At 40.3% G+C, this 12,219-nt stretch overlaps 2 protein-coding genes across 2 annotated transcripts; both read left to right on the forward strand.

Annotated features, from left to right (window-relative positions):
* Positions 1–1,047: 1,047 nt before the first annotated feature.
* Positions 1,048–2,812, forward strand: LOC113283848 (glycine-rich cell wall structural protein-like). The gene is made up of 2 exons (XM_026533228.1): positions 1,048–2,176; positions 2,264–2,812. Exons 1-2 carry the CDS (start codon positions 1,048–1,050, stop codon positions 2,605–2,607), a joined length of 1,473 nt encoding a protein of 490 aa, XP_026389013.1. The 3' UTR covers positions 2,608–2,812.
* A 4,698-nt stretch (positions 2,813–7,510) lies between these two features.
* On the forward strand, positions 7,511–9,478 carry LOC113280241 (glycine-rich cell wall structural protein 1-like). The gene has a single exon (XM_026528890.1). The coding sequence runs from the start codon at positions 7,511–7,513 to the stop codon at positions 9,476–9,478; it is 1,968 nt and encodes a 655-aa protein (XP_026384675.1).
* Positions 9,479–12,219: the final 2,741 nt, after the last annotated feature.

The raw sequence follows: 12,219 nt of genomic DNA on the forward strand, positions 1-12,219 counted from the left end.
TCCTAATAAGACCATGGTCCCCAAAAAAACCATGGTCCCTAAAAAATCGTTCTAGATTTTCTCTCTTTCTTTCTATTTTGTTTCCGGCCGTCGCGTCGGGTTGCATATCTTGTACAAGTCATGAAACAAATTGTTATCTCACAGTAAAATATCAACCAGTAAAAATGACATTGACTAGATTGATTAGTTACCCTTCACATTGAGATTCCCTCTCACATGCGCGAACCGATTTTTTTTATGGAGATGCAGGTAGTTAATAACAAACGAGCGGAATAAGATAGATTGAAAAAGAAATTTTATGGATGGAGATGCAGGGTATGGTATCAAACCATGTACCTCTCGCATGCAAAGAGAGCGCTCTACCATTTGAGCTACATCCCTGTAGTGTTGTCTCCCAAGTTTTAGCAATGAGCATATATGTATTTTTGCATACAGAAATAGTCGCTGGTACGTCGACCAAAAAGATCGAGTTGTGTACAATCAAGAACACACGTTATAATTCTCCCACTCCACTACAGTGTAGATCTATGATGAAAGCAGCTAGTGGGGCGGTGAGTTAGAAGGATATATAGTGCATGTCAAAATCTATGGAGGGAAACGAGTCCATGCAACATAGATATCACACGCTTAAAAAAGAAAGTTCCAGCACATCACATTGCCGAACAGAATCCATGTTCTTTTTTGCTGAATATACTCGGTTTCATACGTTCCAGCACCTTCTTCTTCTTTCAATCGACATAGAGCTATCCTAAGTGGGAGTTAAAAGATCATTATTGTGATCTTGATTATTAAGAGATTAACCATTACCCACTACTATTTTGGGTGCAAGCATGAGTCACAACTTACAAAAACACGACTATAAATAGATCAGTAGATCATAAGCATAATATTATACATTCATCCCTTAGTCTATTCACTCAAACATCCATTCTTATTAACATTTGTTTTGCTTTCCAGTTTGAAAACCTTAGTCTCCATATACAAATCAATTTCTATACTCTTTATTAGCTACTGAAAACTTGAATCGACTCATCAATTTTAAACATTATGGCTTCATCCGCATCATGTTTAGGTTTTGTTCTTAGCTTGTTCCTCATTACTAGTTTCGCTACTATTGCCCAAAGCCGAATAGCCAGGAAAGACTTGGGTTTGGACTTCGGAGGCAATGTAGGAGCTGGAATTGGTTCAGGAATAGGCTTAGGAGGAGGTGGTTCTGCGTCGGGATCTGGCTCTGGATCTGGTTCCGTTCGTGATGGAGGTCAAGGTGCAGGTAATATAGGAAGCAATATTGGAGGTAATGCAGGAAGTGGAGTAAGTACAGGAATAAGCTTAGGTGGAGGTGGTTCTGCATCTGGGCAAGTTGGGGGTAATGTAGGAGGTAAAGTCGGAGGTAATGCAGAAGCAGGAGTTGGTACAAACATAGGTTTAGGTGGAGGTGGTTCTGCATCCGGCTCAGGTTCTGCTTCTGGTTCCGCTGGCGCAGGTGGACAAGGTGGAGCTGATGTAGGAGGTAAAGTCGGAGGTAATGTAGGAGATGGAGTTAGTACAAACATAGGTTTAGGTGGAGGTGGTTCTGCATCCTCCTCAGGTTCTGCTTCGGGTTCCGCTGGTGCAAGTGGAAAAGGTAGAGCTGATGTAGGAGGTAAAGTCGGAGGTAATGTAGGAGTTGGAGTTGGTACAAACATAGGCTTAGGTGGAGGCGGCTCTGCATCCGGCTCAGGTTCTGCTTCTGGTTCTGCCGGTGCAGGTGGACAAGGTGGAGCTGATGTAGGAGGTAAAGTCAGAGGTAATGTAGGAGCTGGAGTTGGTACAAACATAGGCTTAGGTGGAGGTGTCTCTGCATCCGGCTCAGGTTCTGCTTCTGGTTCTGACGGTGCAGGTGGACAAGGTGGAGCTGATGTAGGAGGTAAAGTCGGAGGTAATGTAGGAGCTGGTACAAACATAGGCTTAGGTGGAGGTGGTTCCGCATCCGGCTCAGGTTCAGCTTCTGGTTCCGCCGGTGCAGGTGGACAAGGTGGAGCTAATATAGGAGGTAAAGTCGGAGGTAATGTAGGAGCTGAAGTTGGTACAAACATAGGCTTAGGTGGAAGTGGTTCTGCATCCGGCTCAGGTTCTGCTTTTGGTTCCGCCGGCGCAGCTGGACAAGGTGGAGTTGATGTAGGAGGTAAAGTCGGAGGTAATGTAGGAGCTGGTACAGACATAGGTTTAGGTGGAGGTGGTTTTGCATCTGGCTCAGGTTCTGCTTCTGGTTCTGTTGGTGCAGGTGGACAAGGTGGAGCTGATGTAGGAGGTCAAGTCGGAGGTAATGTAGGAGCTGGCGTTGGTACAGACATAGACTTAGGTGGAGGTGGTTCTGCATCCGGCTCAGGGTTTGCTTCTGGTTCCGCTGGTGCAGCTGGACAAGGTAGAGCTGATATAGGAGGTAAAGTCGGAGGTGATACAGAAGCTGGAGTTGGTACAAATATAGGTTTAGGTGGAGGTGGTTCTGCATCTGGCTCAGGTTTTGCGTCTGGTTCTGCTGGTGCAGGTGGACAAGGTGGAGTTGGTGCAAGAGGTAAAATCGGAGGAAATGCAGGAGCTGGGATAGGTGCCGGCATAGGCAAGTGAATGACTAACTTTGAAACAACATTCAAATGTGATCATAGGTGTTCCTAAGTTAAATACCAAGGGGTACATATATATACATACGTATACGAACAATTATATATGTCAAGTCTATCTAAATAAAAGAAGGGGTGAATTCTAATGTAATTTGCAGTAGTTTATGGTTTAATAACTTTGTAATGGATTTTGAGAAATTTGTTACATTTAATGGGCAAAATTAGTTAATGCGTTCTAAAATTCTCATGAGCTTTTAGGGTTTGTTGATCATTTGCTGACGAAGAAACACCAATCCATGATATAAAAAAATATAAAAAAATAAAATAATAATAATAATATGATACCTCATTTGATTTGATGAGAGCTGTTACAAATCCAAAATTGTGTTTACGTACCTCATGAAAAACTGATTTTATATGATATAACGGTACTCCCTCCGTTTCTAAAAAATAGGTTTGTTTGGTTTTCACAAAAATTAAGAAAAGGAGCAACTTTTCCATATTTTTTACTAATATATTCTTTGGTCCTCACTTATTTGTTATTAGAGAAAGAGGATAGAGAAGTGGTCCCTTTTTGTATTAGGAGAGAAAATAGAGAGAGAATTGGTCCATCTATGAGTATAGTAATACATCATAACATTTGACTTTCCACATATGGAAACAAGCCTATTTTTTGACATATCCAAAATGAGAAACCTGCCTATTTTTTAGAAACGGAAGAAATAATTCAATAGCGACTTACTGGATTATTTTCCCATGTTCCAGTTCCCTTCAAAAATGACTAATATTTTCGGGACCAAAGATTTTTGATATAAATTACACTGTATTCTGCAGCATAACCAAAATTGACGGTGTCATCCAAATATGTCCTACTCACTCCTTGTTTAAAGTGAAACCCCAATCGGTGTAACTTTTAATGGTAAGGTCCTTTATTTTATTTTATTTTCGAAGAAAAGGTTATATTAAAAGAGAAAAAGAGAAATATAAATTACAAAGCTAATCACTCTTTCATGAGAGTTTCCCAATTGTTCCAAATGAGACTAGGAGGAACGAATTTAAAAGAATCTGTGTCACAAGACCATAAGACAACAAGTTGCTTAACAAGATCAATATTCTCCGCAATACTTTTCTGGCGACCACCAAAGACTCTCCCATTTCTCTCCTTCCATAATATCCAACAAATAGGATAGTGAATAATCTTCCAAACCTCCTTCCCTCTTCCTTTAAGCACATTGGTATTCCAAGCTTCAAACAATTGTAACAAAGTTCTTGGCATCGGCCATGATATCTTAAAAGCCTTGATAAAATAATCTCATATCGCAAAAGAATACGGACAGTGTAGAAACATATGATCAGAAGTTTCTCTTTCATCATTGCAAAAAACACACACAAATCAGTTTGAATGCTTATAACGTGATGAACTAACATGTCTTTAGTAGGGAGAGAATCATGAAAACTTGCCCAAAGAACGAAGCTTACCTTGTTTGGAATATATCTCTTCCATAAATGAGAATCGAAATTACATGAAGGATTACCTATCAAAATCTCTTAGCACTTCTTGGCACTAAAATTCTCCGTAATATGCACTTCATCTTCAACTTCTCCTAACTTCTTGTCTCCAGTAAGGTCCTTTACTTATCTTTAACTCTCTTTGACTTGATTCTTTTTCTTTTTTCCCCTGAAAAAATATACACAAAAACCGACCAGTAAAAAAAAAACCAACGAAAGGTCAAATGGAGAAACACAAGATTTGCATATCACCACCAAAATCTTTCTTGCATTTGCATCACACAAATACACACATCTGCACGCAGCATCCATCATGACCCTCTGAAAATGCACCACCACATCCATATTTACAGTACTGTACCAACTGCTAGTATACTCTAGTTATACAAAATTCAGGTCAAATTATTGAACGATCCAAATCATATCATCAAAACACACTTACTCATCATATCATATCACTTCACCAAAGTCAGTCTGGTCAAATTTACAGTATTTGTGTGTTAAGTACTACTACGTACGTACTTTCCTCTAGTTACACGGATATGCAATCACTTGAATGAACTACGCAGTACGTCCGAATAATTTCTCAAGGAAATTACAAGACTTCAAAGCAGCTGACGGATGATATGAAGAGTTTTCTATTCAATTGATCTTATATATGGTATTACCATTTTTGAGAACATTTCTATTGATATGATGTACTCTACTTGATCTGCTGTCATTATCTCTGCTTAGATTTCTCTACTTGATCTTATATATGGTATTACCATCATATAACTGTCTTGAAGCATATGATTTACGTACATTCGTGCGTCGAACTAGCACATTTGGTTGAGCTTCTAAAATGCTTTGGCTTTGAATAAAACTTGGACACTTAAAAGTTTAAAAATAGTATCAATGATCAAATTGAAGTTAGAATGTCCTTGCAAATGCCAAATACACATGGATTCTTTAGGCCGGTGTTACAACACTTATTTGGGGAATGTTTTTTCTTTTCTTTTTAATTTACATTTGCACGATATCAGACCTGTCCGCTGACATATTTGAAATCACTGAGCCTACCCGCGAGGAACCCAACCTAAGGAGAAAAACAATAGTTTGGTAGCAAGCAATACGAATATGATGCCGCCGGCACCACCATAGATTTCAGTGATTCGTTCGCCAACATTGGTATTTCATAACACCACTGGCAGTTTGAGTCATTAAATGAGTCATTAACCCATTCACTGTTGTCACGTTAGAATTTGCAGCCATGTTGCCCTGTTCAGGTCTAAAGTAGGCGCTGGGCCATTTTCATTCTGATTTCATTAGCGAATGCTATGGCTTCTTCCTTCTGTCAACTCCGACCACTTTCATCAGGGAATCACATAGCCATGAGGATTTGGACACAGACTCGGTGCATAAATTCAGATTGGATTGGTTCGTAAATGATATAAGGCTTGAATCCAAAGCAAAGTCATCTGAATCAAAGTTACTTTTGAACAGAGAACTCAAAAAAAAAAAAATGATAGAATGCAGCAGCACTGTATTGCAATGGATCCAGCAAAACTAATTTAACCAAGTAAACTAAAGCATCATCAAGTTTCTTGATTTTGTCAGACTTGCTTTCTTAGAATACTCATTTATCAACATAAACAAAGTAGCTTCAATAAAATGACCAACTAAGCCTTGCCATTGGCTGTGCTCTGCTCGAGTCTGAGTTAGCTCAAAGACACTTGATAGAAGAAAATTTTGACCACTTTACCTAGATTGATATTCCCAGCGACGTTCTGATGTAGCTAGTTCAAAAACAAAGAAGCGGAAAAAATTCTTTCAATAGGTGCAGGGTATCGAACCCCGTATCTCTCGCATGCAAAGGGAGCGCTCTACCATTTGAGCTACATCCAATTTTGTTGTCTACTACGTTTTTAAATTTCTAGTTATCTGGTAAAAGGCGATTCAAAACCGCACAGTTTAAGCAATGATGAGCATATACATATATACTTTTACATACAGCGATTTAAAGCCGGTACGTCGACCAAAAAGCTCGAGTTGTGTACAATCAAGCACACACGTTATAATTCTCCCACCCCACTACAGTGTATATGATACGGGACGTATTTAGGGGCATAATATGCGAGTCAATGTGCTGCCATATAGTCGATGGTTAGCTGCATTTGTTTGATTTATTCAGTTCTGTTAGATGTTTAGGTAAGCTGAAAGAGTCTAATAAGTTATCCGAACTCTAGAGATAAGTCAACAGACTTATTCATGAGGATATTTAGGAGGAGCTGTTAGGATAAACTACACGCAAGTGTGTTTCAGGAATGTCTAAGGTTATAAATAGTCTTGGTTTCAGTCATTGTAATTTCGCTTGGTTTAACTCACTTATCAGATTAATGAAAACTCTCAAGTTATTTGGTTTATACCATTGATTATCATCTTAACTCTTGGATTAGAGGTTATTGTAGCTCCTGGATTGGAGTGAGTGTTACAGTTTTAGGGGTGGATTCTCCTTCTCTTTTATCGTTTCCGCTTGTGCCATATCAGTATAGCTCTATGATGAAAGCAGCTAGTGGGGCGGTGAGTTAGGAGGATTTATAGTGCATATCAAAATCTATGGAGGGGGAAAGGAATCCACGCAACATAGATATCACACGCTTAAAAAAGAAAGCTCCAGCAAATCACCTTGCCCAACAGAATCCATTTTCTTTTTTGCTGAATATACTCGGTTTCATACGTTCCAGCACCTTGTTCTTCTTTCAATCGACATAGAGCTATCCTAAGTGGGAGTTAAAAGATCATTATTGTGATCTTGATTATTAAGAGAATAACCATTACCCACTACTATTTTGGGTGCAAGCATGAGTCACAACTTAAAAAAACACGTTATAATTCTCCCACTCCACTACAGTGTAGCTCTATGATGAAAGCAGCTAGTGGGGCGGTGAGTTAGGAGGATTTATAGTGCATATCAAAATCTATGGAGGGGGAAAGGAATCCACGCAACATAGATATCACACGCTTAAAAAAGAAAGCTCCAGCACATCACCTTGCCCAACAGAATCCATTTTCTTTTTTGCTGAATATACTCGGTTTCATATGTTCCAGCACCTTCATCTTCTTTCAATCGACATAGAGCTATCCTAAGTGGGAATTAAAAGATCATTATTGTGATCTTGATTATTAAGAGATTAACCATTACCCACTACTATTTTGGGTGCAAGCATGAGTCACAACTTACAAAAACACGACTATAAATAGATCAGTAGATCATAAGCATAATATTATACATTCATCCCTTAGCCTCAAACATGTTTTTTGCTTTCGATTTTGAAAACATTAGTCTCCATATACAATTCATTTTCTACACTCTTTTATTAGCAACTGAAAACTTGAATCACTTATAAATTTTAAACATTATGGCTTCATCTTCATCTTCAGGTTTTGTTCTTAGCTTGTTCCTAATAACTAGTTTCGCTATTATTGCCCAAAGCCGAATAGCCAGGAAAGACTTGGGTTTGGACTTCGGAGGCCGAGGTGATGTAGGAGGCAATGTAGGTTCAGGAATAGGCTTGGGTGGAGGTGGTTCTACATCTGGTCAAGGCGGGGGTAATATAGGAGGTAAAGTCGGAGGTAATGTAGGAGTTGGAGTTGGTACAGACGTAGGCTTTGGTGGAGGTGGTTCCGCATCTGGCTCTGGTTCTACTTCTGGTTCCGATGGCGCAGGTGGACAAGGTGGAGCTGATGTAGGAGGTAAAGTCGGAGGTAATGTAGGAGCCAGAGTTGGTACAAATATAGGCTTAGGTGGAGGTGGGTCTGCATCAGGCTCAGGTTCTGCTTCTGGTTCCGCTGGTGCAGGTGGACAAGGTGGAGCTGATGTAGGAGGTGAAGTCGGAGGTGATGTAAATGGAGTTGGTACAGACATAGGCTTAGGTGGAGGTGGTTCTGCATCCGGCTCAGGTTCTGCTTCCGGTTCCGCTGGTGCAGGTGGACAAGGTGGAGCTGACGTAGGGGGTGAAGTCGGAGGTGATGTAGGAGCTGGAGTTGGTACAAACATAGGCTTAGGTGGAGGTGGTTCTGCATCCGGCTCAGGTTCTGCTTCTGGTTCCCCTAGTGCAGGTGGACAAGGCGGAGCTGATGTAGGGGGTGAAATCGGAGGTGATGTAGGAGGTGGAGTAGGTACAAACATAGGCTTAGGTGGAGGTGGTTCCGCGTCCGGCTCAGGTTCTGCTTATGGTTCCGCTGGTGCAGGTGGACAACGCGGAGCTCATGCAGGCGGTGAAGTCGGAGGTGATGTAGGAGATGAAGTTGGTACAGACATATGCTTAGGTGGAGGTGGTTCCGCATCCGGCTCAGGTTCTGCTTCTGGTTCCGCTGGTGCAGGTGGACAAGGGGGAGCTGACGTATGGAGTGAAGTCGGAGGTGATGTAGGAGCTGGAGTTGGTACAGACATAGGCTTAGGTGGAGATGGTTCCGCATCCGGTTCAGGTTCTGCCTCCAGTTCCGCTGGTGCAGGTGGACAAGGTGGAGCTGACGTAGGGGGTGAAGTCGGAGGTGATGTAGGAGTTGGAGTTGGTACAGACATAGGCTTAGGTGGAGGTGGTTCTGTGTCCGGTTCAGGTTCTGCTTCTGGTTCTGCTGGTACAGATGGACAAGGCGGAGCTGACGTAGGGGGTGAAGTCGGAGGTGATGTAGGAGCTGGAGTTGGTACAGACATAGGCTTAGGTGGAGGTGGTTCCGCGTCCGACTCAGGTTCTGCTTCTGGTTCCGCTGGTGCAGGTGGACAAGGCGGAGCTGATGTAGGGGGTGAAATCGGAGGAGATGTAGGAGGTGAAGTTGGTACAGACATAGGCTTAGGTGGAGGTGGTTCCGCGTCCGGCTCAGGTTCTGCTTCTGGTTCTGCTGGTGCAGGTGGACAAGGCGGAGATGATGTAGGAGGTGAAGTCGGAGGTGATGTAGGAGCTGGAGTTGGTACTGACATAGGCTTAGGTGGAGGTGGTTCCGCATCCGGCTCAGGTTCTGTTTCTGGTTCCGCTGGTACAGGTGGACAAGGTGGAGCTGATGTAGGAAGTGAAGTCGGAGATAATGCAGGAGCTGGAGTTGGTACAAACATAGGCTTAGGTGGAGGTGTTTCTACATCCGTCTCAGGTTCTGTTTCTGGTTCTGCTGGTGCAGCTGGTGAAGGTGAAGCTGATGTAGGAGGTAAAATCGGAGAGAAGGTAGGAGCTGGAGTTGGGACAGATATAGACTTAGGTGGAGGTAGTTCAGCATCAGATACAGGTTCTTTTTCTGGTTCCGCTCGTGCAGGTGGACATGGTGGAGTTGATGTAGGAGGTAAAGTTGGAGGTGATGTAGGAGCCGGAGTAGGTGCTGGTATAGGCAAGTAAATGACCAGCTCGAAACAACAGTTAAATGTTATGATTGGTGTCCCTAAATTAATCACCAAGGAGACTAGATATAATCAGCTCTGTGTATAGTCCATCTGAATAAAGAATGGGTGAATTCTAATGCAACTTGCACTAGTTCATGGTTTAACAACTTTGTAATCGATTTTGTGAGATTTTTACACTTAATGGGCACAATTAGTATATCTTTCTAAAATTCTCTTGATCTTTTAGGATGTGTTCATCATTTGCTAAGAAAGAAACACCAATGCATGATAATAATGCAGATCCAATCCCCCATCCCTATTTGATTTACAAATCCAATATAATGTGTTCGCACCTTATAAAAACCAATTTTATATGCTATAACAGTAATTCAGTAAAGACATACTGGATTATTTTCCCATGTTCATATTTACTTCAAAAATACTCACATTTTACTGGACCAAAGATTTTTGATGATAAATTACACTGTATTCTGCAACATATATAACCATGATTGACAATGTCATCCAAATATATCCTACTCACTCCTTGTTTAAGGAGACGCCCCAATCGGTGTAACTTTTAATAGTAAGGTCCTTTTCTTATCTTTAACTCTCTTTGATTAGATTCTTTTTCTTCTTCCCCTGAAAAAAATATACACAAAAACCGACCAGTAAAAAATAACCCACAAAAGGTCAAATGGAGAAACACAAGACTGAATATCACCACCAAAATCTTTCTCACATCACAGATATATACATCTTCCCGCAACATCCCTCATGACCCTTTGAAAATGCACCACCACATCCATATTTAAATACAAGTACTGTACAACTACTAAATTGCTGCTAGTTATACAAAATTGAGGGAAAATTTTTGAACAATCCAAATCATATGTATCATCAAAACACACTTACTGATCATATCATATCATATCGTATCACTTAACCAAAGCCAGTCAGGTCAAATTTACAGTGTTTTGTCTGTTAAGTAGTACTACTTTCCTCTAGTTACACAAATATGCAATCACTTGAACTAAGCTATGCGGTATGTCCGAATAATTTTTCAAGGAAATTACAAGACTTCAAAGGAGCTGACGGATGATATGAAGAGTGCTATTCAGTTGATCTGCTGTTAGTAGCTCTATTTAGTTTTCTCTGTTAAAATTTCATTACAAAACAAAAGGCTTCTTGGGACGGCTAAAAAGCGTCCCAAGAGTCCCAAATCCGTCCTAAGAAGATGTTAGTGACCTTTTTCTGACCGTCCCCAGTTCCACCGTCACTAATACTATTTGGTCGTCATTTTTTTTAGGGACGGTCATATTATTGTCTTAATTTAAAAATTTGATCACTAATAAGGACGAGTATTCCATGAGCATCCCAAATAACCCTCTTTAGGGACGGTTTTGGAAAAACAACCTGTCCCTAGAAGCTACTTATTTTGTTGTGTTTGATCGTATAATTGTCTTGAAGCATACGATTTACATTCGTGCGTCGAACCAGCACATTTGACTGAGCTTCTAAAACGCGTTGTCTTTGTATAAAAGTTGGAAACTTAAAAGTTTAAAAATAGTATCAATGGGTTAATGTTCAAATTATAGAAGTTACATATATAGTCCTCGTACACATTTTGAGGAGTGCAAATGCCAAATAGGCAAATAGAACCAATGCTCTCTTTAGGCCGGTGTTCCAACACTTATTTGGGGAATGTCTTCTTTTCTCATTTGTACAAGTTCAGACCTGTCCGCTGACATATTAAATCACTGAGCCTACCCGCAAGCGAACCCAATCTAAGGAGAAAAACAATAGTTTGATAGCAAGCAATATGAATATGATGTCGCTGGTGCCACCATAGATCTCAATGAGTCATTCGCCAGCGTCGGTATTTCATATATGACACTACTGGCAGTTTAGAGTCATTAACTCATTTTCTGTTATCAGGTTAGAATATGAAGCCATGTTGCCCTGTTCAGGTCTAAAGGACCAATACTAGGATTCCAAGGGTCCCGCCAAATGTTTACGTCTTTGCCATCGCCTATTAGCCACAGACATCCTTTTTTTAGATCATTTCTCACCGCCAAGATTGCCTGCCAGGTAAGCTCCCGCCGAGTTGTTAACATCCCACAACGATAAAATGCAATCGTTTCGAGTTTTTGTTATTCCCCCACCAAAACTTGCGAAGGATTTGGTTTAGTCTCCTTATAACCTGTTTTGAAATCATCTTGCACAAGTCATAAAATAAAATTGTTATATCTTACACCAAAATATCAACAAAACCCTCGCTCCTGATCGACTGAAATACAAGTTAACCCCCTATATTTCGTGGCCGTTAATTTTAAGTTGAATTTATTCGATCTTATGTACCAAATTGAGCGATATCCTTCACCCTCTTTTCGTCTTGGGTGTAGACGAAATCTTTGATTCTAATTAGTTGAAATTTTAACAAGATTCTTACACCACGTTTACATAGTTAAAATAAAATCCGGACCGTGAAATTTGTTTCAAGTAAAATTCTAAATGCTATACTAAAATAGATTTTTAAAACGAATAAAAGTAAATTAACGAAAAAAAATATACCGAAATTATTTTTATAAAGAATTCGATCTTATAAATTTCCGTAACAAATACATTTATACCCAAAATATTTATGCAAAATCTTAGAATATTTTTATTAATTTCCATATTTTGATTTTTATGCCAAATTCTTAGCCTAAAAAAAATATTTTTTACACGACATTGATTCCCAATTTAGCGTGAAGT

This window comes from Papaver somniferum, chromosome 5 (genome assembly GCF_003573695.1).
Source record: "Papaver somniferum cultivar HN1 chromosome 5, ASM357369v1, whole genome shotgun sequence".
Classification (NCBI taxonomy): domain Eukaryota; kingdom Viridiplantae; phylum Streptophyta; class Magnoliopsida; order Ranunculales; family Papaveraceae; genus Papaver; species Papaver somniferum.